Genomic DNA, 25,946 nt, shown 5'->3' on the forward strand with positions numbered 1-25,946 from the left:
CCTCTATGCTCTACCCACACTTGGCACCCTGCCCTCTGTAAATGGTCATTGTACTGGCTTTCTTGCTTTACACAATGTCCAGGTACCGCAGGCAGTACTCTGCTGGCCACCTGTCATTCGACATAAATGGTGATTTGTCAGATAGAGATTACTAGTTTCACGTCACAGAGGAGAACAATGCTGGCATCAGAATCCTTCAAACAATCTTGCTCCACACCCAACACATGGCATTACCAGGGCCTCCTGCTACCAGCTGAAATGAAGCCCTTATGCCATGGCAGCTGGAAGGGCCATCATCTGAATGTGGTCTCAGCTCATCTTAGATGTGGGAAACGCAAGACTCAGTTACAGCAGAGGGCTGCGGAGATGGCTCAGTAGGTAGAGTGCTTGCCTCATAAGCATCAGGACCCTGAGCTTCATCCCCAGAACCCACATTAAGGAAAAGCCATGTGTGGTGGCCTGTGCTTATATAATCCTAGCACTGAGGAGGTGGAGACATGAGGATCCCTGTGATGACTCACTGGCTAGCCAGTCTAGTCTACTTGGTGAGTTCCTACCCAGTAAGAGACTCTATGTCAAAAAAAGAGGGTGGTTGATACCTGTACCCTGGCTTTTACACACATGCACAACACATATGTGTGTGCATGCACAGCAGAGCTTGCTAGTGGAAGACCAGGCCAGCCCTGACCTCCAGGTGATTCAATCTGAGATCCACTTAGCTTCGTAACTACCTTTCAGGAAGTGTAGGTTTTTAGGTGCCAAGCCCTTCTTTCCAGACAACACCGTGTCCCTTTGTTTGTAGGAAAATTTTCTCTTCTAGTAGCTATTTAAAGGCAGAGAGGAAGCTACCTCCAAGGACGTCCATGTCTTCTTTACACATGACACCATTTCTGATGACATCACATGCCTTCACGATAGTATGAGAAGACCACCTTGGAAAGTTTGTTTTCTTCCCTGGATGTGGCTTTTCTGCAAGTCTGGGCTCATTATGGGAAGCAACTTTATCTTATCTGCAATGACTTAGATATTTGGGGAGGCCCCGAGCTCAGACAGGCCCTGGCGGGCTGTGAGACAAAGCCTGAAGGACTTACAGCTGTGTCAGAGCCAGGATGGAGCCACCTTTTAATTCATCCTCTCTCTGTGACTCACACACGGAAGCAGAAAGGGATTATGGTGAGACACAGCAGTGGCACTTTAGGGTGGGTTGAATGGAATCCTCCAGGTCCTGGACTTATGCCTACCCAGTGACAGGGCACTGTGAACAGACACATACGGACAGAGAAACAAACACTGTGTATGATATACCAGAAGCCACAGGGATGGCACAGCTCATGAGGGGCCAGAAGGGCAAGTTGAAACTTTGGGAGGCACCAAGGGAAGCAGCTTGGTTCTTGAGTGGTTTTTATCCCAGTGATGAAGCTAGAAAGGCTAGAGATGCCTGGAAGCTGCTTTGCCCAAACTGAGGGCTAGGGGTGATGCTTACATTTTCAAGGACTTAAAGATATTTTTATTTTTGACTTTCATTATTTTTGATTGAGTGTATGTGTCACTGTGTGTTGGGGTGCCTACAGAGGCCAAAATGTCAGATTCTCTTGGAACTGGAGTTACAGGTGATTATGAAACCCTTGATGAAGGTGCTGGGACTCGAACTCAGGTCCTTTGGAAGAGTGGTGTGTGCTCTTCTTTGTGTTTTTTTTTTTTGTTGTTGTTGTTTGTTTTGTTTTTCAAGACAAGTTCCTCTGTGTAGTCCTGGCTAATCTGGAAAAACTCTCTGTAGACCAGGCTGGCTTTGAACTCCCTGAGATCCACCTGAATTTGCCTTTCTAGTGCAGGGATTAAAGGCAGGTACCACTAGCTGTAGGCTTGAGTGTGCGCTTCTTGATGGACAAGCCATCTCTTCAGCCACGGATGTTTGAAAGGTGATTGATTTCAAGCTCAGTTGGTGGTAGGGACAGTAGCTACCCAGGGGATGCCCATGAAGGAAGTGAAGCTAGATCTTTAGGTATAGGTAGGATCTCAGGTGTGGAGAGAGAGTTACTGTATGTTGAAGGCTTATATTTGTTTACATAAAAGAATTAAAAGTGTTTAGAATGAATTTAAGTCACTATAGCTAGCTTTTCAGATTGCTTTTGAGATAGTTTCATGTAGTCTGGCTGGGAACTTATGATGTAGCCCAGGATGACTTTGAACTCTTGGCCTTTGTGCCGCCACTTCCTGAGTGCTGGGATGGCAAGCTTGATATCAGATAGACTAACTGAGCTACATCCCCCAGCCCCTCAACGACAGGAAACTTGAGATAGAAAAAGGCTGAGAAATGGCCGGGATCTCACAACAAGGAAAGCAGGATCTGGACAGCCACATTCCAACCCAGAGCTGTTTTGAGCACCTCTGAAAGTGGTGTTTCCTTTCCAGTTTTATGCAGGGGACTGGGGTCCACCTTGGGTCTGAAGCAGGGATTCATGGACAACTTTGGTTTGGGAGTTGGTTTGTGTGATGTAAAGGACATAGAGACAGAGGTGGGAGCGTCATGGCAGAAGCTGGAAGGTATCAGGTAAAGACCTGGCGTGCTCAAGGGAACGTCAGTATAGCTACTGGAGCCATGGTGGTCCTGCACGCTACAGGCTGCAGGACTGAGATGAACACCATTTCTGTATGACCCAAACTGTAGCACCATAGCAAAAAAAAAAAAAAAACAACAAAAAAAAAACAACAACAAAAAAAACAAAAAACAAAAACAAACAAACCAAAAAACAAAACAAAAAAAAAAAAACCAAAAAAAAAAAAAAAAAAACCAAAAAAACAAAAACGGTTTCTGAAGGCAGACCCCTTGCTATCTAGTCTAGGATTGCCTGGTCCAGATTGGGTGGTTCTAGGAAGATTCTTGAAGCTCATCCATGCATTGGGATGAATAACAGGTTTGGATTAACAGCATAGCTCTGAGGAGCCCACAGGCTTAGAGGGGATGGATATCAAACTGTTACATGATTCATCCCAGGGAATAAGAATCCTGTGTCTCTTGGTCCTCAGCATTCTTTCTTATGTTGCTTAATGAAAACAAATTACAATGTTTATAACAACAATAAAAGATAAAGGAACACAGCAGCAGGTTTGTTCCAAAAGTTGATTGGCAGAGACTTGGTGTGTATTGATGGTTTTCCTTCCACTTCTGGCCTGCTAGAGGCTAATGGGGGATGTCACTCGGAGAAGTGCTAAGAACAGGTGGTAGATCCAGGGTGACTCAGGAGGGCTGCCTTCATCCTTGTGCACCCCCTGTGAATTGATTGTCCCATCCACCTGTGGCACCTGGTCACCCAGCCTCCTGGTCTAGAGAGGTTTTAAAGAGACTGTTGGCTCTGTTTTTCTGGCAGCCAAATTCAGAGGCATAGGGTGAGGTGGATAGCACCTGAGGCAGGCTTTCCTCTCCAAACTCTCATCCAGAAGCGAAGGGTGCACTAAGGATACTTGATCCTCCAACGAGGGAGTTAGGCTGTGTGGCTGCACACAATGTTGGTCTTCAAACAGGAGACCAATAGTTCTTAATATTCGTTCCCAGACTAGAGTGCTCACTTCTCTGCTTGGGCTCTTAATCAAGAACTTGCTGCCATCAGCTAGATAGCTCTTCCACTCAGATGATTTGGGGACAAAGAAGAAAAGGTGCAGTGGGAGAAAGCATTCACACTCATAGAAATAACTGTAGCCTTAGCCCTGCACGTGGGGCTGGACAGTAGCCAGCATTCCTCCTGTGGGTGGGATGAAGGCTGGAAACTCACATGTGTGTACAGGTCAAGGATCTGGTTATGATCTCTACACACCTGCAAGGAATTGGCTCTTGATTCTTTTGACAGACAAAACTTGTCTCATCCATCTTCCTCATCTGCTTCAGTGTCTCCCGATTCCACCCTGGTGAAGTGTGGGATCAAAGGTAGTGCCCTTCCTTCCCTGTCTCCCCCACTCTTTCTCTCATCTCCCCCTTCTTCCTTCTCCCCTCCCCTTTCCTCCCCTCCTATTCCTTTCCATTTCCTCCATCTCTTTTTTTCCCTCCTGTTGTCTCCCCTCCTTTCTCTCTTCTCTCTATCCTCTCTTCTTCCCTCCCTTCCCTTCCCTTACCCTTCTTTTCCCTATCTTCTCTTTCTTTCTTCCCTATTTCCTTCCTTCCTTCCTTCCTTCCTTCCTTCCTTCTTTTTGTTTCTTTTGTTCTGAAATAAGGTAACATATAGACCAGTCTGGCCTCATGCTTGCTCTGTAGCTAAGAATGACTTGAACTCCTGATTCTACTTCCCAAGTAGTTGGATTACAAGTGTGTACCATTACCATGCTTTACTAGGTAAAGGGATAAAGGCAAGTGATAAAACCCAGAGCCTTGTGTGTATTAGGCAAGTACTCTCCCAACTGAGCCACATAGCCAGCCTTCCAATTGCTTTCTAGAGTACCAGTTGTCACTTAGGAAAGTTACACAATCATTTTTAGGCCTCAATTTTGTCACCTATAAAATGGGGGTGGTGGTGGTTGTGTTAAATAGTACCTGCATATTAGGATTTCTGTGGGAATTGTGAGACAAGGCACATGCTGTCAGCACCATACCCAGCCTTCAATAAGCACTCGATAAATACTAATGATTATTGTTAATTTGCTGTTGCTACCCAGCATGGAACATCATGAGGGCAGAGAGAAGGCCAAGGAAGGGTATTTATGCAGCACTATCAAACATCTGTGTGAAATGTGTATTCTGCAAGCACTGGAGGAGGTTCCTTTTCCCCAGTTCCTTCTTCCTCTGGGAAAATGCCATGCGTGTTTGCAAAGACTCATAATTTAGGCCTGACTAAACAGTGTCAATGCATAGCAATATGGAGGAGCCTAGGAAAGAAGGGACACCCAGAACAGCGATGGTCTTGCGGTGAGCAAGGACCGAAGTGAAACTGATGCTGTAGCAGGTGGGGACACCTGGACACCTCACAAGACAGCAGAGTTCCTCTGGTAATGTGGTTTTTCGGATGATGGTATACAGAGTACACAGCTTGATACTTACACAGATATGTATATCTGTGTGCAATGTATGAGCATAATGGCCAAGGAAGAAATCAGCTGAAAGGGTTTAGGGCACACTATCAAAAGAAATTTGTGCTCTCTCTCTCTCTCTCTCTCTCTCTCTCTCTCTCTCTCTCTCTCTCTCTCTCTCCCTCTCCTTCCCTCCCTCCCTCCCTCCCTCCTCCCTCCCTTTCTCTCACCCTCCCTCTTCTTTCTTTCTTCCCTTTTCTTTTCCTTCTTAGGGTTGAAAAGAACAGGCTTTTATACCCCCGCTCTAGGCTGGCCTAGAACTCACTATGCAATCCAGGCTGCCCTTGAATACATGGTAATCCTTCTGCCTCAGCTTTCCAAATGCTGCGATCACAGGTACCTCTTCTTTGATCCATGGTAGAGAGGAAAGGCTCCTAGCATTTCAGGAATGTGAGTTTGAGGAGTTAAAGTCACTGTTGTTTTAAGCAAGAATATCTGGCTTCTTCTTAACATTAGCCTGTCTAAAAATGAGGATGTGTGCATATATTAAATGGTTAAAGTGATTCGGCAGAGCCAGTGAGATGGCCAAGGTGGTCAAAGTGCTCACCACTAAGTCTGGCAACTTGAGTTTGAGCTGTGGGACCCACAGGGTGAAAGGAGAGAACAGACTCTTGCAAGTTGCCCTGTAACCTTCATACCCTGTGCTGTGGCATGTGCATGTTTGCACACACACATACGTGTGCATAAAATGAATGAGTATGGTCATTTAAAAAGTATTTAAGAACAAGAGGAAGAATGTCTACCTCCTAAGAAGAATGCACAATAAGGCTCTGTAATCTCCAAGGCCTGATGGGAAATTGCCAACTCCTCCTCATTATGTAGGCCAGGTGGTTTTGAACTCATGTCCTTCTTTCTCAGGGTCCCCAGTGCTGGGATTACAGGTGCACATTACAGCACCTGGCTTTACCCTTTGATAATCAGCCAGGTTTCTTGCATCACCCAAAGGCTAACCACATTTTCTTTCTAAGCCTCAGTTCCCTCGTTTCTGCTGTGGGGTCCTGGAACTGGTTTTAATGTGATTTGGTGATTGGGCAGCTTCCTCTGCAAACTGAGGTGCTACTGCAAGAGCAGGGCGGCTTGCTGCAATCCTCTGGAGCTGCGGAGGGTTGCAGAAGGGAACACATAGCGACACACACAGGACAGAGCAGCTGCTCTTATGGGTATGAGGTAGCAACAGACTCTCTGGGCAGGTATTTAAGTCAAAGAGGTGCAGACAGAAGGACATGGTCCTGGGGTCAGAACAATGGTGGCATGGTGCAGATTCCAAATCTCTGGGAGTCCCAAGCAAGCCTCTAGTGAATGCCGGATCAGGTGCCTAAGAAGGCGAGTGACCTGATTCCCCCGAGTCTCTTCTGACATCAGATTCACTCCTACCGCAGTCCCCCGAGATGCTACTGCAGTGTCCTAAGTCCTCTGGGGCCTGGATGCCATTCCCAAACATTGGGTGCCCCTCTCTTTCTGCATCCGGTTACTGAATGACAGCTGCAGGTGCACAAGGACTCGGGGACTGCATCTCCATCTCCGGGGTGCTCAGGAGAGAAGCTTTGTCTTGAGTTGTGCTTATGTTTAGGAAAGGGAGACAGCACTGCAAGGAATGAAGGGAGACGCCATGACATCATCAGGGCAGACAGGCTTTGTGCACAACACACAGGGAAGAAACTTCAGGAATGATGTGTGACTGATGGGTTGGCGAGTCCTGACCCCTTCAAGCAACTTCTTTATCTTTTCTTTTTTATCTGCAATGTGAAAGCTTCTTCACATGTGGCCTCAGTCGGGGTGACCCAGGGCCTTGTTACTCCCACCTTCTAGCCATGTTAGCCTCTGGGCCATGAGCGGGCATGCAGAAAGACTGACTCTCAGTCCCCAGACCTCTGAAAGGCTCTTGGCACCTGCTGTGCACCAGAAGTTTGAAAAGCTTCCACTTAAAGGCCTCTGTGAGCAATTCAGTCTCTGGTTCCATCCCGGGAAAGCCTGACTCCATAGTCTGGTGGGGAATCTTTACTTTTAAAATGTTGCTACTTTGTGACACCAGGGACTGTATTCAACACTCTTCCCACAGAGCCACTTCGCACCCCCAACTGTTTAAATTTTAAACTATCTTCATGTTTGACTGACACATACAAAGCTGTACATAGGTATACATTGTGAAGGGTTTAGAGATCTGTAGGCACTTGTGAGGTTATCGGTCCCCTAAGTGTCTCCATCACCTCCAGTATTGGCTATTGCCTCTGCACGCAGTGTTATTTACTAATTAGAACACTGTATGTAAGTTCGAACCTCTCAGTTTCTTGGGATCTGTCTCTCTGACAAGCCTTTCTCAACTAGTTTTGAGATCTGCTCAGAGATCATGTTGCTTTAGACTTCTTAACTTGGGGGAACAGTGTGGTCCTCTGCAATGACTGGGTGGGTGTAGCTCAGGAGGATGGGATCTGGCTGGGGTGGCCTGTGGGTTTCCTTCATACCGGAGGCAAGAGGGAGAGAGGACTGCTGCTCACTTCATGGCTGGGATTCACAGTTGTCAACAGCACCCGGTTAAGACGGTAAACTCATTTAGTAACAGATCCTACCGAACAGGCAGATCCAAAGGCCGAGAGTGATAATCTAATTGTGCTGAATTAGCTTCAGACAATATCAACTTCAGAAAACCACAAAGGCATCTTTAGACACCATTTCAAAAGCTTTGGTGCCGCAGGCACCCCTCTTGAGGGCTCACATTCCAGAGTCTGGGCTCTGTGTGGCTAAGCCCCCTCTCCTAGCCTCCAACCACAGTTCCCTTCTAACTGTTTTCTCAATGAAGTTGCTGGCACCCTGTCGTGTCTTCGGTTGTGTGTTAGGCTTAACGGGGAATGGGTTTGTGGGAGACAGCTGGAGTTCAGGGCAGAGAGGCTGTAAGTGCCAGGAATGATAATGGTGCCCGTGGCTTTATTTGTAGACTGGTAAATTTTCCGCTATGTCCTTCTGGTGCATTCTGAAGCCCATTTCCTTCCTTAAATGCAGGTTTTTATATAACTAAGGCGGCTTCCTTTTAATGATCCTCTGCCACATTGTGTGCATGTAGGGTTCATTGCCCAATTTACTTCTTATCTGATCTATTTTGAAGAATGAGAAAAATATCACCAAGTGTGTGCTCTTGGCCTGATCTAGAGCCCCAAAGTTTCAGGAGGCAATTTAGGAGTCAGAACAAGAGGCGCTGTAAGCATTGTCAGGCTTGTTTCTGACCTGCATTTCCGTTATTCTTCTGCAAGAAATCACTCACAAAGTCATGATGTATTGAAGTGGTGTGAATGTTTATATTCCCCTGGCAGGTAGATTCTAGTCCCCTTTCCTGACTTCCATGACCATTATGGCAACTCCTGCACCACTTACTAGAGATTCCAGAAAGTTCTCAGTTCCCTTGAGCCAGAATTTCTGTGTGCATGAAAAAGAAATCTATGCTCTTGCAGTTGCATGGGCTAAATCAAATTTAATGTTTCCAATATGGAGGCCATGGGTACATCAGAGAACATGCTATCTTAAAGAATTCTTGGAATCTACATAAGATGTTTCAGAGACTATAGCCAGTTTTGTATTTCCCTCTGCCCAAACCCTATGGGCTGACTAGGAAACACCATCGGTTTTATCTTAGGTCAACTCAGTGAGGGTCATTGCTTGTGCTGTGATAGTTTCTAACAGTGGTCTATCCTCTCGACTAATGACAACGGACAAGCAGGTCAAGGATGGGTTCAGTAAGCAACCAAAAAATTAGGCTTTATGTTGCGGGGAGCATAAATGTTAAACAGTCACTGAAAGAAAGAAGATAATCTGACTTTCTCAAATCATTTTTCAAATAAAGCAGTGGTGGAGTGTCTCACCACTCAGAACATTTCTTGGCCTAGGAGGGTAAAACTAGTCTTTGTCAGCCATCACGTCCACCTCGGGGAAGCTACTTGTTCCTAGAGGAAAGTAGTTGGTTGGGGTCCTCAATTCTTTCTGACTTCTGAGGCTGGGGGTAGCTGGCTACAGCTATTATTATTATTATTATTATTATTATTATTATTACTATTATTATTTTGATAAATAGTTGGGACATGCTGCAATGACTTTAACCTAACTGTACTATTATGGGGAGGGATTGGGAGAAGGTCACCGCAAACAGAACCTCTCAAAATTTCTGACTGTGATTGTTAGCATCCTTTCATTTTATACGAGAGCATGGTGAGACGCAGAAGAGTCACAGAGTGTTCTCAAGGTCATGCTGAAATAGTTAAATTCCAGGTCCCAGGTCTGCTTCAGCTGAGGTTGCACTCTCTCCAGCACACCTAAAACCCTGCAGAAGAACCTTCGAGCAGGGCTTATAGGAGACAGTACCATCCATCTTAGAAATCATATTGGCTTCTGCCAGCTGATGAAGGATATACAGTTAATGGCACCACATCAGTGTAGCGCTGTCATGGGGCTCTGTACACGGACTGCCTGGAGGCAAGCATTGCAGACCCCCCACTGTAGGAGGAAAGGTTCCCCTCTGCAGGGATGGCATGTGTCCCTGCAGAATAGCTGGGTTTGAATGGGACACACGATCACACGACTAGTTAATACCTGGTGAAGGGTTGAAGGCAGGGTAGCCACTGGGGCTAATTCATCCGGAACCTTCGTGAAAATGGAGCCCTGTCTTTGATAATGGGTTGCTTAGAGGCTGAAGGTAACTAGCAAAAGTTGGGTTTGGCCATCTGAGTTGAAAATAGAATCCCCACATGGGAGGACCTTCTTAGGACTGTGCCGCAGGATGAGAACAGAGCTGACTCTGGAAGTCAGAACCCACGGACCATAGCTGTTCCACTCTCTCCCTTGTCTCATTTAGTTGCTGCTTTTCACAAGACCATCCCTAAGATAAATTTCCCACATGTCCCAGGTGGGTCCTTCCCAATTTCCCAAATATGCAGATATTATGTGCAGATTTATAGTTTCACTTATTGGCTTTGCTCAAACTGCTGGTTGGGAATGAAACCATGACATTTCTTTCCCATTTTTACCTAAGCCTCCAGAGGGCAGGTGGGCTGATTGACAGTTTGGTTGTCCCTGATGCAGACTTGCCCCACAGGCTTAGTTCCTTAGGAAAAAGTCCTTGGGTCATTTCAGGAACTTCAAGATGCATTCTGCAGTACCCCAAAATACAGTGGGAAGGACTTGGGGAGAACATAGCTGTTACCAGGGGGAAAGATCAAGGTGGTTGTCTGACCTTCTTGGCAAGCTTGGGAACCTTTGCAAGAGGGCCTATCTCAGGAAAATAGTCATTTATCTTTTCATAGTGATAGAGATAAGAAACAATGTGTTTCCCAACTTCTTTCTCATCCCAGTATTGACAGAAACATCTTCATTTTAAGGTTTTGATCTTGGGAAGTGACTGGCATTCAGGGTCTAAAACCTCAGTACAAGGCATGATCTACCGGGATGGGCACCGGAAGGGGTACACAAGGAAAAAAGTGATGATCTCCTGGGGAAATGACCCGTCATTTCATTCACACTTTCTGTATTTGTTCTTTGCTGAAGCCCAAACTGGATCCCTTTCAATTTCAGTGGGACATGCCCTGTATTCTCCCAGGGGTTCTTACCTCAAGCAAACTCGACTTTTTTATTACGGCAGTCAGTGCATCAGAGAAGCTGATTAAAAGTTATTTATTTTTGTTGTTATTCAAAACTTGGAAAATCCTGTCTCTTCACGCTGTGCCCTGGGGTAGTTTGCAGTGTCTGGAGACATTTTTGTTTGTCATGATCAGGGAGCAAAATGCTACCGGCACCAGACGGACTGCTACAGTGCACAGGGCAGATGTCATGACAAAGAATTACAGAGATCAAAATGCCAAAAGGGCAGGGGCTGAGAAACATTTTTATAGATCATGTTTGTCTGAGTTATTGAGGGGGCGAGGAATTGTTCAGCTTGTATTAGTCTCATCCTTGCTATAAGCCTCTGTCAGGGCTCTGGGGATCAAATCTATGTTCTCTTTGGTTTAAAGTTGGGTTGAAAAGGGAATATGTTTCCAGTATTAAGTAATTAATCAAAAATTGAATATTAGTTTTAGCCCATGTAGATATAAAGCCCTGACCTCTAAGCGGCACAAAATTGATGTTATTGGATCACAGGATGTCGCATATCAAATTTAGAATGTTAGCCTGTTTAACATGAAAGCAGGAACTTCAGACAAATTGCTTCCATGTATTTGTGGGGATACGGTCAACGAACGCTGCATTGGCGCTGTCTCCTGGGACCCCATCTGCCCTCCCAAGGCCTCTGTTCACTTCCTGCATTGGTAGCACGTGAGGCTCCGGCACCACCCACTTCAGCTGTTTTTGTTTGTTTTGTTGTTGATGTTGCTGCTTCGCTAGTTGCTCACAGATGCGATGCGGCAGCCGCTTAGGTAGCACCCTGGCGGTCCCCATGTTTCCCCCGCAATCTCAAACAGGTGAGTGACAAGCCTCCCTTGATTTGGGAATATACACTGGCTCATTCCAACCCCAAGCCCGTCACTTGGTGAGAAGGAGTCGCTATTCTCACGTAACCTGCAAGGGAACTGCCGGCCTCCGCTTACCCTCAATTTTAAGGCTTTTTTTGTATGTCTCACCTACAATTTAAAAGTTGGAAGAATTAGAGACGCAAATGCTATTTGGACAAGGGCATCTTCCCTGGTTAACTCCCTTGTGACCCCCTTTGCTTCATCCCTCTGGGAAATTGCAAAGGGTTTGAACATTAACTCCCGAGATGAAGCAGCCGTCCTCTTGCTGCCCCTGCTGCGGCAGCGTCATCCGGATCTCTCTGGTCATGTCTCTTGTTTCCTCACGAGCACAGCGAGCTCTCGACCATGCCCACTGCTGTTTGCGTGTGCCTTCACCCATACAGGGGAAGGGACTCTGCTGGGCCACCACCAGTTCACTTGAGGAATTAACACAGCGGAGCCTCACCCTTATCCGAGCGATTACAATGCAGACCTTTAGACCGATTCTCCTTTTTGTGAAAGCTCATGTCTGGGAGGGGAAAAATCAAGGATTGCATTAAAAAATAAAGGAATGGGGGTGGGTAGAGGACAAGACTCTTCTAGTCCTCCCACCTCACCTACCCCACGAATTAGGTAAATCTCACAAGACCCTGAAATGTTGGACTTAAAAAAATATTTGACTATTTACATTCTAAACTGTGGTTGGGACAGTGGGATGCTAAAGAATTATTTTAAGGGGCATTAAAAGCTTTAGCAGTGGGTAACCCTGGAAAGGGAGGGGGTGTCTTTTCTTCATCATCTCTAGAGGGGAAAAAAAAAACACAAAGAGAGGCTCAGATTCAGAAACTGTCACTTGGCAGAGAAGGCCTCGTTTGTACCACCAACCAATGGACCAGTCAAACCAGCACCACTTTGCAGTGTAGTAAAATCAAACTTCCATTCTGTTTTACCTTCAGAAGAGATCTGATTTGGTGGTCGCTTAGTTTTTAGAACAAGCGGAGTGGGTTTTTTTTTTTTTTTTTTTTTTTTCAAATGCCTATTAACTCACCACAGTGGTAAAACATTAGGAGCAGACACGCTAGAATGAGGAAGATTAACGATCTCTGCAGAGCTGAGAAGAATATCTTTCAATTCCAATAGATGGAATTTATCATCACCACCTCTGAAGATGGCATGATTTGCCCACTTACAAAAGGCCTATCTGTTTCAATGCTTCCCAAAGATGTAATTTTTCACTTCTCACTTGGACTAACACAAGAATGCCAAGCCTGTAAGCAGAGAATTAGGAGTCAGTGGGTGGGTGTGAGGGGCCTAGTTATGGCAGCAGGAATAGGCATCCATTCATAAATAAGAACTGCCCTTTGGAGTAGCGGAGGGTCCACTCTAAGAGTTTGGAAAGAAGTGTGTATCAGGGAGGATGGAGTCAAAGTTTTAAAAGGAAAATCTTTTCTTGTATCTATTCTTAAATAAGCCTAATCTGCACTTAAGTTAGGGCTTTGCAAGCTGAGGCCATAACCGCGCCATTCCCTAGCTTTAAATACAGAAACCCCTGACCCCGATGAAAAACAACAAAAAGAGAGACAGAATACTCCGTTTTGTGCCCAGCCAGTCCAACTGCAACCTTCCGCGTCACCACTAGTTGTCACTTCACTCCCAGACGGGAGACCCGGGGTTTCCAGCACTGCGGTTTGAGAGAATGCGGTCCCAATTAAACTAAAAAACTCGAAAAGCTTCCCCTTAAGTCCTCAGTCGAGTGAAGGGTAACGAGCAGAGGGGCAAGGGGGCTGGAGGGTCAGTTTTTCGGGGAGTGCAGCAGGCAGACAGACCGTAAAACACAGGCAAACCGCTGCCGGTGAAGCCACTGTCTGGGACCTACACGCACCAGCCAGACACCCTGCGGGTGGGGGGTGGGGGAAGGAGAGGGATGGAAGGGCCTTCAGCACACAGCACCCCTTCCCCAAATGACGAGGCCGCGGCAGAGTCAGCCTCTCTACTCTTCTCGAACCTCTTTTGCACCATAAGAATAGTGGTCAGTATAGAAAATCACATACCTGAAGAATATAATGGTCTCCCAAAGGTAGAATCGCAGAGTGTTGAAGCTGTACATCTTCCAGATTCTTGTGCTGTAAAGTCCACGAGTTATTGGGGTGCAAAAATGTTTCCCGTGGACACTTACGAAGCCGGAGAGCGCCACTGGGGGTGATAATCCAGATGTTCAAGGGGGCAGGGAGTAGAGGGAAGAGGTGGCAGAGCCGGGGGAGAATTGCAGCCAGGCAGCTAAGGTACCGCGGACAGCGGCGGTCGTGCAGGTTCAGCACCACGGAGAGCGTCCAGTCCGGCTGCGGGCGGGAAGAGCGCGGCTGAGGCACAACTCGCTGGAGGCTCCCTGCGGCGCTGGGAGGCACGTTTGGGGGTGGGTATATTTTCTTCTTTCCTTTTCTTTCTTTTTTTCTTTCTTTCTTCTTCTTCTTTTTACCCTTGTATTTTTGTCGAGATGTCCAGCTCCATGAGATGAAGAAATCCGTGGGGATCAGAGCCCTGGCCTCGGACTCTTAGAACCGGCTGGCATCTTCTTTCTGGCCCTGGGCTGGCCCGAGGGGTTTTAGGGGTTGGGGGGGGGTGGAGCAGGTGACGGCGCTGGCTTCAGTTAGATGTCGGAGAGTGTGCCAGGCTGGCGCATCGCGACCGAGTCCCGGAATCTCGTTCCCCTGCCTCCGTTCCTGTCTGCTGTCGCCTTGCAGTCCGTGTTCTCTGGTCCCCGCCGAATAAGTTAGGATCGCTGCAGAAAAGGTGTCCCATTGCTTGGGGCTGCAGGAGCAGGAGAGCCCACCACAACTTTCAGGGGCTGCTGGGGTTCATGGCTTCCCAGCAGTGCTCAAGAGCCCAAGCTTTTAGAGGCATCTCGAATTTCTAAGCTCACCCATCTTCTTCTGGCCAGACTCCTTCAGATCTTCAGACTTTCTTACTGCATTAATTTAACAAACTGGCGGTGTAGCGGATGGTGGGGGCGAGGACGAACGGGAGGGGGTGGAGAGGGAAAAATGGGGGGAAAAACTCCTTAGAAGCTTCAAACCCTCCCACTCGGGGTGTTCATTGGCCCGCAGCTGCGAAAACCATATCTTCTCTCCAGGTTCGGCCAATTGCATGTTAGGCTCTGGGTTGAGTTTAACCCTTGGAGTGCTGGCAGAGACCAGCCTCCGGCACTTCCCAGGCCTTAGGGTCTTTGCAGGTCTTTTGTTGCTCCAGAGAGGTCATGGATTTTATCTTTTAAGTCTTTCAAAATCCTTGCCTTAATTAAAAAAAAAAAAAAGCTGTATGTAAGTAAAACAACATGAGCCTCAGTCCAGATGTGCTCAGGCAAACTCAGTTTATCCTTTTTTCATTAATTTGTTTATTCATTTTACATCCCAATCGCAGCCTCCCCTTCCTCCTCTCCTCCAAGTCCCACTCTCACATCCCCTCATCAGAGAAGGAAATGCCTCTCATAGGTACCAGACGGCCCTGACATATGAGGCCACAGCAGGACTAAGAGCATCCTCTTCTACTGAGGTCAGACAAGGCAACCTAGTTAGGGGAAGGTATCCAAAGATAGACAACCGAGTCAGAGACAGCGCCTGCTGCTCCAGTTGTTCAGAGACCCACATGGAGATCAAGATGCACATCTGCTAGATATGGGCAGGGAGCCTGGCTCCAGCTCATTCATGCTCTTTGGTTGGTGGTTCAGTCTCTCTGAGCCTCCATGGGCCCAGGGTAGTTGACTCTTTAGGTTTCCTTGTGGTGTCCTTGACTCTGGCTCCCTCAAAATTTCCCCGTACTCTCCTATAAGACTCCCCAAGCTCGCTCTAGTGTTTGACTGCTGGTCTCTGCGTCTGTTTCCATTTTAAAAGAGTCAGTGGAACACGATTCCTCAATTTTGCTTGTTTAAGTGCTGAAGGTATAATATTTGAGCCCAGAAAACTTAAGGAATAGAGTAAGTCTCCTTCCAGGATCACTGTGGTGGGGACATTCAGGAAAAAAATTTCTTAGTTTCTAGGGTTAAAGGGGAGCTGACCTGCCTGACTATTTTGAAAGAGATAGAAGATCCACTCTTCCATCTGAACAGAGGGCATTTGATTTACATCATACAGACTGGGAAAACTGAGCTCCAAATGAAAGGGAGAGCCAAGGAATGCAAGTGTGCATCTTGTTCCTATAGCACCCCCTCCCCAATTCTTCTTCCCCTGCCTTTTTCTCTACTTTATCTGACTTTCAGAAATGAGATATACATTTCACAGTTGAGCCCATCTGGAGAGGTAGAGTTAATCAGATTTTCTCCCAGCTAGGGGACTTTAGTGGATTAATAGCCTCTGCAGGATTTTCTGGACTGCTGGAACTCACTGGATTCTGGGGGCTCTCCGTTTCAGTGCTTCCTAAGGAAGGCAGGCCTTCTATCTACCCAGCATAGACAGGAATTTCTTACTTGTGGCAATGATTCTCGGTTCTCTGCAAGTTCAGGTCTTTTCCCAAGAGAAACTTTCTTTCCCAGCTCAGGATGAGACTCATGTACTGAAAAAGCAGGTGCCAGAAGAACTCTTTAATGGCTTTCTTACACCAGGGTTCTCTCTCTCTCTCTCTCTCTCTCTCTCTCTCTCTCTCTCTCTCTCTCTCTCTCTCTGCCTCATTATGTTGCCTTAGCTGGCATAGAACTTAGGACTGGAACTAGATATGTAGACCAAGCTGGCCTTAAACTCATAGAGATCTACCCAATTCTGCCTTCTGAGTGCTGGGACCAAAACCATGCACTACCATGCCTAGCCTAATAAGTGTGTATACTCCCATGTGTATAATTTATTCTTGAGCTGTCTTCTACATTAATTCTAAAGTGAACTTGAAGAGTTTATTTGTGTTTATGCATTTCTGTTTGTAATTGGTTTCTGTCCACATATATTTATGTATTCATATATGCATGTTTGTGTCACATACGTGTATTAATATGTGCCAGTGTGTGGTGCCCCAGAAACATTAAAACAAGCAATAAGTCAGCAACTGTGTTCTTGCTTCATCTGACTAGAAAACACTTGCACAGTTGAATATGAATAGAATCTCTAGCATTTTCTGTTACTCCTTCCCTGGTGTGTGTGTGTGTGTGTGTGTGTGTGTGTGTGTGTGTGTGTGTGTGTGTGTGTTTATGTTGTTGATGGTAAATGTGAATATTTCCCAGCTTGTGGACTATGCAAGAGAAGAGCATGACTGTGGCAGAAAAGAAGGGCAGTTGTGTTGTGTTTGCTGTGAGGTGACACTCATTCAGTCTACCCACAAATTAACTATGTTTTAGGCAGGGGATAAATGGTGGTCTGAACTCCCAGGATATGCAGCTGCTTCAGAGACTGGAGAGAAAAGCCAGGTAACTAAGTGTCTGCATAGCTTATTAACTTTTTTCAAAGAACCAACTCTTTGGTTGATTATATGTACGATTATTATTTTTGTACTCAGTTTCATTAGATTCTTCCAAAGCATCAACTGCCGAGATGACATGAAAATGAAAACTTCTGTGCAGCCGAGGAAACAAGGAGCAGAGCGAACGGATAATCTATAGAACGGCAGAAGACCTTTACTATCTACACTCCAGACAAGAGGCTACCATCCAGACTTTACAAAGAATCACAGAAAATAAATCCCAAGGAAATAAAATGACCACACGGATAAGTGAATAATTGACTAGGCAGTCTTCAAAAAACAAAACAAAACAAAACCAAAACCAAGAGCTCCCCACAAATAGTCAATAACTATATTAAAAGTATCGAGTAGCTCTAGCTGTTAGGGGAATGGAAATCAAAATCAAAACCACTTTGGTATACTCACCCCAGTCAGAATGGCTAACATCCATGTTGGAAAGGATATGGAGAGAAAAGAACCCTTATTTGGGGATGTGAATTAATACAGCTATTGTGGAAATTATTTTACAGATTTCTCAAAAATTAGAAATAGAGCTATTACATGACTCAGCTATTTTACTCTTGGACATATACCCAGATAATTTTATACCCTGTCATAAAGACATTTGTACTCCATGTTTATTGATGGTTTATTTGCTATAGCAAAAATTGGAATCATATATACATTATATATTTTGAAAGTTTTCCACTGACTTTCATGTGAAAGTTATACTTGCATGTACCCACACCCATGCACCTCTACCGCACAAAATAAAACAATAAAATTGTAATACAATTTAAAAAAAAGAAAAAAGGTCATGAGTAGAGAGTTACATGGACTTAGAATGTATCATACTAAGCAAAGTCACACACTCTCAGGAAAAAACCTGTTCCTTATCATATGCAGAATTTAGTCAATAATATATGTGCATATGTGAATAATTACACATGCAGGTGCAGTAGAAAGTGTAGAAGAGAGAGTAAGAATGGCCAAATATAAAGGGATGAAGAATAACCTAATGAATGTAGGTAATAGGCATGAGTTATGAAAGAGAATATAAAGTTAATTGATTATTTAGCTCTAATTTTATCATGGAGAATTTTGTTTTGTTTCTGGTGGTAGATCAGTACATAAAATATATTTGATACTGAAAGCATAAAATTGAATATAAAGCTTCACAGTTTCCCTTTCAAATGCTTTGGTCCATGATATTTTTATTTATTTGCAATTAAAAAAATAACAAAATTTATAAAATGAAACACAGTGAAAGACTAGTAAGAAAAGCACCTGATAGTTGCAACTTTACACTTTAAGACAGATGTATTTTTATTTTTAATTATGTGTATGTGTATCTATGTGTGAGTATGTGTACCTGAGTGGTGCTTTATGAACATTAGAAGAGGCTATAAGATCCCCCAGATCTGGATTCTGTAGACAGTTGTAGACAGCTGGGAGCCACCCACCTACAGTAGGAGATGGAACCTGAACCCAGGTCCTCTGCAAGAACAGCAAGTGCTCTTAACTACTGAGCAAGCTCCCCAGTTCCAGATTCACATGTTTTAGCTGCATGCCTCAAATATTTCTCATTTGTCAAGATCTTTCTGTTCTTTTGTAATTCACTCATGAAGATAAACAACCAAGGGTTTGGTCATGGATTGATGTCTTTATTTTAACTCTGGGTAAATAACCAAACTTCTTTAGGCTTATGTCAAAGGAGGGCTTTAATATCCACGTTCCACGCCTCAGGGACTTGCACAGAAGGAATGGTCATTACTCTTATCTTTCTGCAACTCTGCTGTGAAGCCAAAGTCTACATAGAATGGGGCATGTTGACTTGAGTGAATGGTCCATTTCTGTTCAAAGCTATGCTGCAGAACTTAATCTAAGATGTAACTATAATACTTAACCTGCCCCTTATAGGAACAGGGAGGTAGAGTACAAACTTTCTAAGTTTGGCTAAATTTTGACACACAGTGATACTTTGTTATGAGAAATGATGGATTGTTAAGTGCAAGACAAGAAGTAAGTCAAGGCACTGAGGACAGAGCAGGGAAGGAAGCCGAGATCTCTGTTCTGGCATAGTGCATCTTCTGGAGGAGAGAAATAGACAGTGGGCTGAGCAATCAGGAGGATTAAAGAAAGCTGGGCTAGTGAGATGGCTCAGCAGGTGGGGGTGTTTGCCAATAGACCTGTAAGAGTGGGGGAGAGAGAGAGAGAGAGAGAGAGAGAGAGAGAGAGAGAGAGAGAGAGAGAGAGAGAGAGAGAGAGTTGAATCTTGAAAGCTGTCATCTGACCAACCCAGAAGTGTTCACTGTCCACCAAGTATGACCTATATATATATAGATACCATATGTGTACTTCCTTACATGCACCTTCTCCAGCACAAAACAAAAGAATAACAATGTAATACAAATTTAAAAGAAGAAATTTAAGGGGTATATAGTGACATGCAGATATGCCTTTATAGGGGTGGCCAGTTCAGGGGATGCTCTGAAGGAAACAGCTGTTGAAAGGAGTGGAGACTGAGACAAAGGAGAGTTTCCTAGACAAAGACAAAAGCTTCAGGAAGACAGAGGGCAGAGGAATAGATAGGAGAGTAAGAGCCCTTGGTATAGTGTATTTACGCCTGAAGAGAAGAGAAGCAGAGAGGTCTTGGGGCTGGATTATTTCTAGTCACTGGTGTTTAATATTACTTCCAAGGTACCCTAAGGACTTTGAGTTTTATTTTAGTGTGTTAGGGAGCCACTGAAGGGATTCCTGACTATCGTGATGTGTGTGTGCGCAAATTTGGTCTTTTTTGTGTGTATTTGTGTGATTTGTGCCTGTTTTTTGGCAACCAAAGCAGGCAGAACTCATCAGGAACTGCTGAAAATATTCTGGGTGACTGTTCTTTTGTTCATGTGTTTATGGACAGAGGGAAAAATTAATCCAGAGAGATTAATCAACTTCAATTTAGACTAGTAGCAGTTGGCAGAAGAACATGGGGATCTTAATTATAGTCGAAAGTCTTTCTCCTGCTTTTTGCCCCAAACAAGGGAAAGGACATACTGAAAGAGGATCAAGGCAATCAAGAAGGGAAGGGATTCTACATGGATTATTAATTATATATAGACAAATACCATTTATTTAGAAAGTGCACTTAATATCCTTACCATAGTAAGCAGCTTAGTTATTCCTGGTGTACCTTAAGCATGTTCAGAACTCAAACATTTGCCTACAGTTGTGCTGAATCATCAAGCAAAATGTTCCTTTGGTTATAGTCTGTCTACACACACACACACACATACACACACACACACATACATACACACCACACACACACACACACACGCACACATACATACACACATATACACACAATAACACACACATATACATACATATACACACAAGTACACACACACACACACACACACACACACACACACACACACCCCATAGGAGGTGCTCAGTAAAAACTTCTTGCAGGAATGAGTGAACATATCAAAGAAAAACAGTTTTCAGCCAAAGGCTTGAAGATGAGGGAGGGCGGGACTTGCCATCACCTGACACCTGGCATTAACAGAGGGGGCCTGGCTGCTTCCACACTGCTCTGACAGGCTTCAGTTATGTTTTGTTAATAAAAAAAAAACAAGACAAAATAGGACCTGGAAAGGTGGTCTAGAGGTTAAGAGTGCCTGCTGCTCTTTTCCTCCCACCCATGTTCAGTGGCTCATAACCATCTGTATCTCTGGCTCCAGAGGATCTGAGGTCCTCTTTTGTCCTCTGAGGGCACCCACATGAACCGGGGCACATGCAGACAAGCAGGTATGCACACATAGGTCTTTATATACAGATTAAAAAACAGACATGGTGGCAGATGACTTTAATCTCAGCACTCAGAAAGTAGAGATAGGTAGGTCTCTGAGTTTGAGGCCAACCTGGTCTAGGATGCCTTGGATCATTGGCACCAGACCTCCTTGTAGGAGGAACAGACACTTACAGTACTAGGAGACCTTTCTACCCAGGGTACTGATTAGGTCCTCACAGTCCGTGAGGGCAGAGGGCTGACTTGTCTAGGTCTCAGAACTTGAGCCTACAGGAACTTATCTGAAGCCTGCGCTCCCAGGCCTAGAGCGAAGGGAGGCTCCGCCTGGAGGAAATGAATGCGCGCTATCAATGCCGATCAGACCCGGGCTTTCTGCCCCAGCAGCTTGACACCCACATGAGACCCTGCATTATCTTCTGAGTCCTCGTTTCTATGCTTCCCTTCATCCGCCTCTCCCCTTTCTTCTCAGCCTGGCTTTAACTCTCATTTCATCTTTATTCAGTCAGTTCTTGCTAGCCTCTTATCTCTTAGGGCTTCCACAAGGACTTTGCATATTACGGAGTCTTGGCAGAGGCTTTTACTTGAGTTCATTCATTTATTTTAAAGAAACAAGTATACGCTGAGCTTCAGCTGTGTGAGTATTGAGGTTCGTTCCCTCGTTAACCAGTGTTTACTGAGGATTTTTTTTTTTTTTTTTTTTTTTTTTGGTTTGTGCCAGGAACTGTGTGAAATGGTACCAGGAGAGCAATATACACTCTTCTTTTTTTAAAGTGTTCATCCAGTTTAAGAGAGGAGGGGCCAAAAAGAAATGCTTGCGGTTCATATTTTAGAATGACTTGAGGGCCAAGCATGGTTAACACTTGACTATAGTTCTAGCAACTGTGAGCGCTGACACAGGAGGACTGTGAGTTCAAGGCTAGCCTGGGCTACTATATTAGTTCCTTCTCTTGTCAATCTAAGTACCTGAAAAGAAGCAACTTAAGAGAGGAAAGGGATTCTTCTGACACATAGTTTGTGAAAGGATCTGTCCATCTTGGAAGGAAGGTGTGGCTACATTGTAGCAGGGTTGTCAAGTTACTTGTTCACATCTCAGTGGGGCAGGAAAAGCAGGTGCTGGGGCAGGAAGCAGAGAAATCCAGATGCTGATACTGAGCTGGCACTCTCTTTTGTCTTTTCATTCCTACTCATCAATGGTACTGCCTACATCCAGGCTAGTTTCTCAACTAATCTGCCCCCGAAATGCACCCACAGGCACACCCAAAGTGCAGCGTATTAATGTCGTGGGCATTTCTTGGGGTATGTGTGTGTGTGTGTGTGTGTGTGTGTTGCTCTCAAGTTGAGATAGGGTGATAGGGTCTCATGTATGACCTTGAAGTTGCTATGCAGACCAGGTTGACCTTGGACTCATAGAGATTGCTTTCCCAGGCTTTCCAATCTCTGTGTACACAGGTGTGAGATGCAGATGTGAGCAGCGAATACTCTTACCACTGGAAAGTTTTTCCACCCCAAACATCATTTTTTTTTCGTGGTACTGGGGTTTAGAACTTGGTGTTCTGAACTACACTCTGAACTTTCTGTTCTTTATTAACATCTGTGCGAGGTTGGCATTACAGATTGGAGAGATACCTTAGTGGTGAAGAGAACTGCTAGTCTTCCAGAGGATCCAAGTTCACTTCCAAGCACCCATGTCTGGCACCTGTAATTCTAGCTCTAGGGGATCCAGAGCCTTGTCTTGGTCTTTTATGCATCTCATGTAAGTGACACACACACACATTAAAAAGATTAATGTAATTTCCTCTTCAAATGTTTACAATTGTCCACTGCTGAAATTCTTAGGATGTGCAGGTTTCTCTGTGGAAGCTTTTACTTTCAGGATAATTCCTTTCTGTTTTGTTATGAGATAAAGGATCACTCTAATTTTGTCATTTCTAATAATTGTCTTAACAAGCTGTGCATTTCTAGGCATTCATTCGTTTTGTTTAAAAGCTTAAATTTATTTACATAATATTTGATAATGCTCTGATTTTGTTGGTGTGCAGACTTATAAAATCTTTCTTATTTGTCATGCTGACACCATGTATTCTTCCTTTTTCGAGATAGTTCTAGGAGAACAGCCATTTTATTAGTCACTTCAAACAATAAACTTTAATTTTTTCCTGGATCATAAATTTGTTTTCTGTTACATCTTGGGGGCTTTTGTGGGGGTTCAATTTGATTATCTCTTTTTTGGATTCTTGGGATGAATAGTTACATATTTGATATTCAGGCTTTTAAATTTTATATTTAATTATTAAATATTTAAGACTTTTAATTTCCCCTGGGCTTTGTATCCTCAAAGTTATGGGAAGTTACATTTCAAAAATTATTGAGACAAGATTGCTCATTGAATGTACTAGAACTACTGATTGGCTAGACTGGCCAGCCAGTCAAATCCAGGGACCCAGCACTGGGTTCGAGACCTGGCCTACAATACTCAGCTTTGATGTAGGTTCTGGGGATCTGAACTTAAGTTCTCATGCTTAGAAGTAGTCACTTCACTAACTGTATCATCTCCTCAGCATCTTGTTATTTAATGTTAATAGTGGATGGATTTAGATTGCTCATATTTAGTCTTATAATCCTTATCTCTTATCTATCTGTCTGTCTGTCTGTCTGTCTGTCTGTCTGTCTGTCTGTCTATCCATCCATCCTTTTCTTTTTGGGAGGAGGTGATTAGAGCATCATCTATATGGTTTTGTAAAGCCATTTCTTTGTCTATTCTCTTTTTTTGAGAACAGTATGTAACCAAGTATGACCTCGTACTTTTGATCCTCTAGCTTCCAGCTCTTAAGTTGCTGGGATGACAGGTGTGCACCACCCACCTGGTTTATATGCTTTGATGGATCTTCCCGCATGTGGGCAAGCACCTCACCAAGCCAGCCACATATCTAATAATCTTCAGAGTTTTTTTCCTTAGGTATCCAGTTTAATAATTTGTTGGCCTTTTGTGCTAAGCTCAAGTGTATGCTGTTTAAAGATGTCTCGCCATTGTTTCCTGGATTACACTCTGTCTTGAAAAAACTTTAGTAAGTTTTAAGTCATTGATATTTAGTTTCCTCATTGTTTTTAAGGTTCTTCTGTCTTTGACCTATAATTTTATGTGGGGTAGCCTGGTTGGATGTGCTTTATAAATGCCCTACCTGGGACTTGCCCAGAGTTTGTGCACATGGGTTTTGGGGTATTTTCTCAATGGCTCCTCTTCATCTCCTTTTATTCACTTTGGTCTCTCCATCTGAGACTTTACTATTTGTGTGCTAGACCCCGTTATCCTCTGCTTAACTGCATGTTCTACTTTCTCTTTCTGTCTTTCTGTATCAGTCAGAACCATTGTTCCTTCTTTTCAGTAACACGTTCTGCTGTGTTTAATTTGACATACTCACCTGTTGACTTAATTTCTGTTGTTCTTGCTTTCAGCTCTAGTATAGCCTCTTGGTCCTTCCTTCTTTCCTTCCTTCTTTCTTTCCATCCTTTCTTTCTCCCTCCCTTCCTCTCTTCTTCCATTCCTCCCTTCCTCTTCTTCCATCTAGATTTACCTTTATTTTTACTCATGTGTCTCTGTGTACAATGTATGTACGAATGCTGATGGAAGCCAGAAGGAATGTTAGATCTAGAGCTGGAGTTACAGGCAGTCGTGAGCCTTCCAGCATTGGTGCTGGGAACTGAACTAAGGTCCAGAAAGTGCTCTAACCACTGATCCATCTCTTCAGCCTTATTTCTACTGTCACCCTCTATCCACACACAGTCTGTTCTTCAAAGTGTGAAAGGGTAATTTCTTCTTCCTCTTCCCCTCCTTTCTCTGGTGTGCATTCATGTGTATGCATGTGGGAGTCCTCATGCCGTTGTGCATGTGCAGAGGTCAAGGGATCATTTGAAGTGTCACTCTTCATTCTTGACCTAGTTTGAGACGGGGTCTTTTTGATGGTTTTCTGTATGCCTAAGCCTACAAGCTTCTGGAGATTCTCCTATTCCTGTCCCTACTGTACCCCATCTCATCATAGGAGAACTGAAATTATAGACATGAACTATTGTGCTTTACATGGATTCTGAGAATTCAAACTCAGGGCCTCCTGCTTTTGCATAAAGAGTTTTCACTCACTGAGCTATCTCCCAGTCACAAGAGTAACATTTTAACATTCAGTTTTAACATGTTCAATGAATCCCTTGTGCACATAGAATGAAATACAGTCCCCACACAGACCCACACAATTGGTACTGTCCATTTCTCCCTGAGACAACAGGGCTCTGTGCCATGGGGTCCTTTTGGGGGTCCAAGCTACAGATCTTCATTCATTTTTGTTTGAGTCCAGATATTTACCTGGTGGGTTCTTTATAGTATGCAGATTTGAGATAAAATATGACCTCTCCTCTGGTCACTTTTTTTGAAGGATCTGGTCCCACCTGCCTCCATGTGTTGTGTGATTTTCCTCCATGGCGATTGGCCTTACTTAACTTTTTGGTAAACTTACACATCTCTTGTATTTTAGAGTATAAGCAGCACAATAGTAGGTATTTTATTTTCTCCAATTTATTGCTCATTTATTTCCCATTGCTCTCATAAATTGCCCCAACAGAAGCAACTTAGGAGAGAAAGGTTCATGTGGCACACAGTTCCAGGCAACAGTCTACCATGGCAAAGAAGTCACACCAACAGGAACTCGAGAGAAATGGTCATGTTAAGTCCGCAGTCAAGAGCAGAGCACAATGTATGCATGCATGCATACCAGTTCTCAACTTGCCCCTCCATTTTACACAGGCTCAAGATCCTCTGCTCAGGGAGTGATCCTACCCACTGTTAAGATGGGTCTTCCCTAGATTAGTTAACTTATCACAATCTTGCACAGGCATTCTCAGAGGCTGACCTTATTGTAGACAATCCCTAATTGGGGCTCCTTTTTCCACTGGATCTAGGTTATGAACTTGACAAAACATCTGTGCTATAAAAATGACACTGTGGCTATAGTAGGTCATGAACACACCAAGCATTAAATGGATAAACAAAGCCTCACAAGATTTGCTTCTTATGCTGATTGAGCTGTGCTTCAAGGCTCTGATCAAAAGGACCCCATAGCACAGAGCCCCATTGTCTTCGAGGAACCGTGTTGAAGGTGTGGAGAGACCAGCTTTCTTCAGTTATAACAGGCAAGTGGTGGATTCGAAGGTTT

The 25,946-nt window shown here is 44.4% G+C and overlaps 1 protein-coding gene across 2 annotated transcripts in view; it reads right to left on the reverse strand.

The window, feature by feature from the left end:
• The window catches only part of GLRA1 (glycine receptor alpha 1), a gene marked incomplete at both ends in the record, with an annotated part of 95,408 nt that extends 81,779 nt beyond the window's left edge, over nucleotides 1-13,629 (reverse strand). For both annotated transcript variants that reach the window (XM_080923816.1, XM_080923815.1), the window contains one exon: nucleotides 13,574-13,629. In XM_080923816.1, coding sequence (XP_080779942.1) covers nucleotides 13,574-13,629 — 56 coding nt within the window. The remainder of the gene's footprint in view (nucleotides 1-13,573) is intronic.
• Between the last annotated feature and the right edge of the window lie 12,317 nt (nucleotides 13,630-25,946).

This window comes from Micromys minutus (genome assembly GCF_963924665.1).
Source record: "Micromys minutus genome assembly, chromosome: 10".
Classification (NCBI taxonomy): Eukaryota; Metazoa; Chordata; class Mammalia; order Rodentia; family Muridae; genus Micromys; species Micromys minutus.